At 41.2% G+C, this 4,159-nt stretch overlaps 1 protein-coding gene across 3 annotated transcripts in view; it reads right to left on the bottom strand.

Moving 5' to 3' along the window:
* LOC102247702 (zinc finger protein 1 homolog) overlaps window positions 1–3,800 on the bottom strand; it is a 12,129-nt gene extending 8,329 nt beyond the window's left edge. For all 3 annotated transcript variants that reach the window (XM_014534318.1, XM_014534319.1, XM_005859645.2), the window contains exons 1-2: window positions 3,410–3,800; window positions 525–651 (exon numbers count right to left, since the gene is read on the bottom strand). In XM_014534318.1, coding sequence (XP_014389804.1) covers window positions 525–651; window positions 3,410–3,493 — 211 coding nt within the window. In that variant the 5' untranslated portion in view covers window positions 3,494–3,800. The remainder of the gene's footprint in view (window positions 1–524; window positions 652–3,409) is intronic.
* Window positions 3,801–4,159: the final 359 nt, after the last annotated feature.

Raw genomic sequence — 4,159 nt, 5'->3', positions numbered from 1 at the left:
TCGCGCACCTATGAATGAGGACAGTGGGTGGGGAGTGAGGGCGGAGGGTGGGGTGGGAACTGGGTGGAGGGGAGTTATGGGGGGAAAAAAGAAGAACAAATGTAATAATCTGAACAATAAAGATTTAATTAATTTAAAAAAAAGTGTTTCTTTTCTACACCAAAGAATTCCTCATTTGTTCTTTTTTAAAAAACTATATATATATTTATTCCTTTTAGAGAGTAAGACAGGAGGAGAGAGAGATAGAAACATTAATGATGAAAGAGAATCACTGATCAGTTGCCTCCTGCACACCCCATACTGGGAAGCGAGCCCACAACTCTGGCATTTGCCCTTGAACAGAATCGAAACTGGAACCTTTCAGTCTGAGGGTGTTCTATCCACTGGGCCAAAGCAGCTACGGACCAACGTGTTCTTTGAGAGCAAGAATCTAACACAGAAAGTAGGCCATAGAGATGTTAAAGTAATAAAAGAAACAAAAACCTGCGAGTGGAGTAGGAACTCGGAAAGGAAGTCATCCTTACCCACGGACACCAGGTTGCTGTAGTTCTCCAACATCACATCCAGGTACAATTTCCGCTGAGCTGGGTCCAGGAAATCCCACTCTTCCTGAGAGAAATCTATGGCCACATCCCTGAAAGTCAATGGTCCCTGAAAGATAAGAAACATTTACCAAGAGGTCTAAAGAAGTGTTCACAAAGTCACTCAATATGCAAACAGTGTCAGGAGAAGCAGTTTGGACCTAGGGGAGTATCCTGAATCGGATAACTTTGCCCCAGTAACATTCTCTGATATATGTGCTAACAGTGACAAATGAGGATGACACATGTCCATAGATCCAGGGTTCAGATTTTCCTATATAAGAAAATAAACTTTAAAATTAAGTCATGGCCATAGCTGGTTTGGCTCAGTGGATAGAGGGTGGGCCTGCAGACTGAAGAGTCACAGGTTCAATTCCTGCCAAGGACACAAGCCGGGGTTGCAGGCTCAATGCCAAGTAGAGGTGTATTGGAGGCAGCCGATCACGAATTCTCTCTCACCATTGTTCTCTCTCTCTCTCTCCCCCCATTTCCTCTCTAAAATCAATAAAAATATATTTTTAAAAAATTAATTAAATTAAGGCGTGGATACAAGCATATGGATTTCTGAGTGCTGCATCTGCATCGTTCAGGGCCAGTGGGGTATATTTCTCAGATAGAAATGCAATGATGGGTTGGAGTTTACGGAATTCTTCTCAAGTTGAAGCAAACCACAGCAAAATGAACTTCTGTAAAGACACAGATTCTGATCCAGTTTCTGGGATAGGGCCTGTGTTTCCACGTGTCACAAGCTCACTTTTTATTTCTGATGCCAATGTTTCCAAATCATGTGCCATACTTCTGAATACACAGAAAAAGAAAACACAGTAAATAATTCATAGACAACTTTAAACTAAAAGGTTTTGTTAATGGAATTCAGTTCTCATGGAATAGGACAGATAAGAACCACAATCCCAGTTGGAAATTTACTATATGTAACCTTAGAACAAGATTATTCTACCTGGTCCAACTGGTGTGGCCCCCTGGTTTAGCACAGACCCAAGATGTCATGGGTTTGATATCCAATCAGAAAACACAACAAAATTGCAAGCTCGATCCCCAGTGTGGGGTGTGCAGGAGGCATCTGTTCAATGATTATCTCTCATAACTGATGTTTCTATCTTTCTCTACCTCTCCCTTCCTTTCTGAAATCCATACAAATATACTTGAAAAAAAGAAAAAAAATACTTGAAATAATGTTAACAATTTAGGCACAGAGACACACATACTATAAATATGAAATCAAGATGGTTAGGTGATTCCGTAAATATCATGAATGTATTTGTGTATGATCCCCTTTTTGTTTTTTAAGCCCAATAAGGACAGAAACATTAAGGATACAAAACAAGTTAAGACCTAATGTTTCCTTTGTGTGGTTGTAAATCCTCACTTCCGGATATTTTTTCCATTGAGTTTTGCAGAGTGGGAGGCAGGGAGGTAGAAGCACAAAAGGGAAAGGGTGAGAGACACACACACACACATATCAATGTGAAAGAGAGAGATGCATGGGCTGCCTGCCTACAACATGTACCCAGGACCTACTTGCCCTAAACCAGGAATCAAACCCTCCACCACTAATACACACCAGCCTGAGGAAACTAATTTTTCTTTTCTTTTTTTTCTTTTTTTACAGAGAAGAAGGGAGAGGGATAGAGAGCCAGAAACATCGATGAGAGAGAAACATCGATCAGCTGCCTCCTGCATGCCCCCCACTGGGGATGTGCCCGCAACCAAGGTACATGCCCTTGACCAGAATCAAACCCGGGACCCTTGAGTCCGCAGGTCTACGCTTTATCCACTGAGCCAAACCGGTTCTGGCGGGAACTAATTTTTCTTACTAGTACATTTCTTTCAAAATTTTTATGTATCATTAGTGGAAAGTTATGTTGCAGAAATTTAATGAAACTGAACATACAGTAATAATATCATTCTTGGAAACTTTCTAGAAAATACAAAAAGTGATTATGTAGGATATGTCTCTCATGTGAGTACAGAACAGTGATGGCGAACCTTTTGAGCTCGGCGTGTCAGCATTTTGAAAAACCCTGACCTAACTCTGGTGCCGTGACACATATAGAAATTTTTTAATATTTGCAACCATAGTAAAACAAATATTTATATTTTTTGATATTTATTTTATATGTTTAAATGCCATTTAACAAAGAAAAATCAACCAAACAAATGAGTTCGCGTGTCACCTCTGACACACTTGTCATAGGTTCGCCATCACTGGTATAGAATATAATGAAAAGTTAAAGACTCAAAGTCTGATTGTTTAAAGATCCCATGAAAAAGCCAATGATCTATAGGGAATAAAAGAAAGTCCTTCATTTTCCAAAGCAAACACAAACTAAGAAGAAGAACATTTCCAGATGTGAAGTGATGTTCTTTGCACCATTTTCATTAAACCCCTACTACACCCTTGTTCCTGAGAAAGGGAGACTATTAACTCTACAGTGAAGGGAGCATCTCTGCCACGTGATTATCAGGTGGACTGAGACCATAGGCATCAGGTGACTGAGGCACACGGAAAGTCAGGTCATCACTGCTGTGACATTACTGCCAAAATACCTCAATGAAGAAATCATTATGTGGAAATGATCACAAATTAACATAACATTCTTGTGTCAACCCACAGGTACCTCTCATGTTCTGTAAGCTAACAGTACATTTAAGTACCAAAACTTTCGCCCTAACTTAGTGAGCAAGTCTCTTCTATTTACTATTTACTCTTCATTAAGAACTTGCTGAGCTATTCTGAGGAGTAAAATGTGCATTTTCTTACTCCTGATCATGAGCTGATGCTGCAGCCACTTGAACCTAAAACCTACCTTTCCCTTCTTCAAGACACAAGAGGCTCTGATCCCATCCCAAAAGGGATTAGATATGGATGCCTTCCCAGGTGGATCTGTCATAAAAGGGATGTTTTGAGTAGTTGAGAGTCATTAATTAAAGGTGGGAATGCTTCCTGACCTTGTGGAGGCTGCATAAAATGAAGGCAGAGAAGGCTCTGGGAAAAAGGAGAGAAATATAGCTGGGCCAATGAGGCTCAGAGGTAGAGTGTTGACCTCTGAGCCAGGCGGGCGGGGTTCCATTCCTGGTCAGGGCACACTCCAGGTTTCAGAATTGATCCCCAGTGAGGTGTGTGGAAGAGGCAGCTGATCAATGATTCTGTCTGCTCATTGATGTTTCTACCTCTCTCTCCCTCTCCTTTCTATTCTGAAATCAATAAAAACAAATACTAAGAAAGAGAAAGGGAAATTTAGAAACTGTTGGTGTTGAAAGTCACAAGAAAAATGGAAGGAAATAAGGAAAGGAAAACAACCTGCAAAGGCAAGAACAACAGAAGTAGAGAAATACGGAAGAGAGGAAGGAGCCCCAGAGAGATGAAGGGGAGCTAAGAGGGAGAGAGGTCCTGGTGAACAGAAGTGGGGGCAACAAAGGGGAGGCACTTCAGACAGATCAGTTCAGAAAGAAGAATTGGGGGAGCAAGAGCAGGGACAGCAAGGGGGGTTTAGGGTTGACAAACTAGAGGGAAAAGCAGCACTGAGAATGAGCTAGCTGTAGGTAACAGGACAGAG

The sequence above is a fragment of the Myotis brandtii genome, unplaced genomic scaffold, assembly GCF_000412655.1.
Source record: "Myotis brandtii unplaced genomic scaffold, ASM41265v1 scaffold1289, whole genome shotgun sequence".
Taxonomy (NCBI): domain Eukaryota; kingdom Metazoa; phylum Chordata; class Mammalia; order Chiroptera; family Vespertilionidae; genus Myotis; species Myotis brandtii.
The sequence above is the reverse complement of the archived record's forward strand: the minus strand, read 5'-3'. Positions and strand labels throughout refer to the sequence as shown.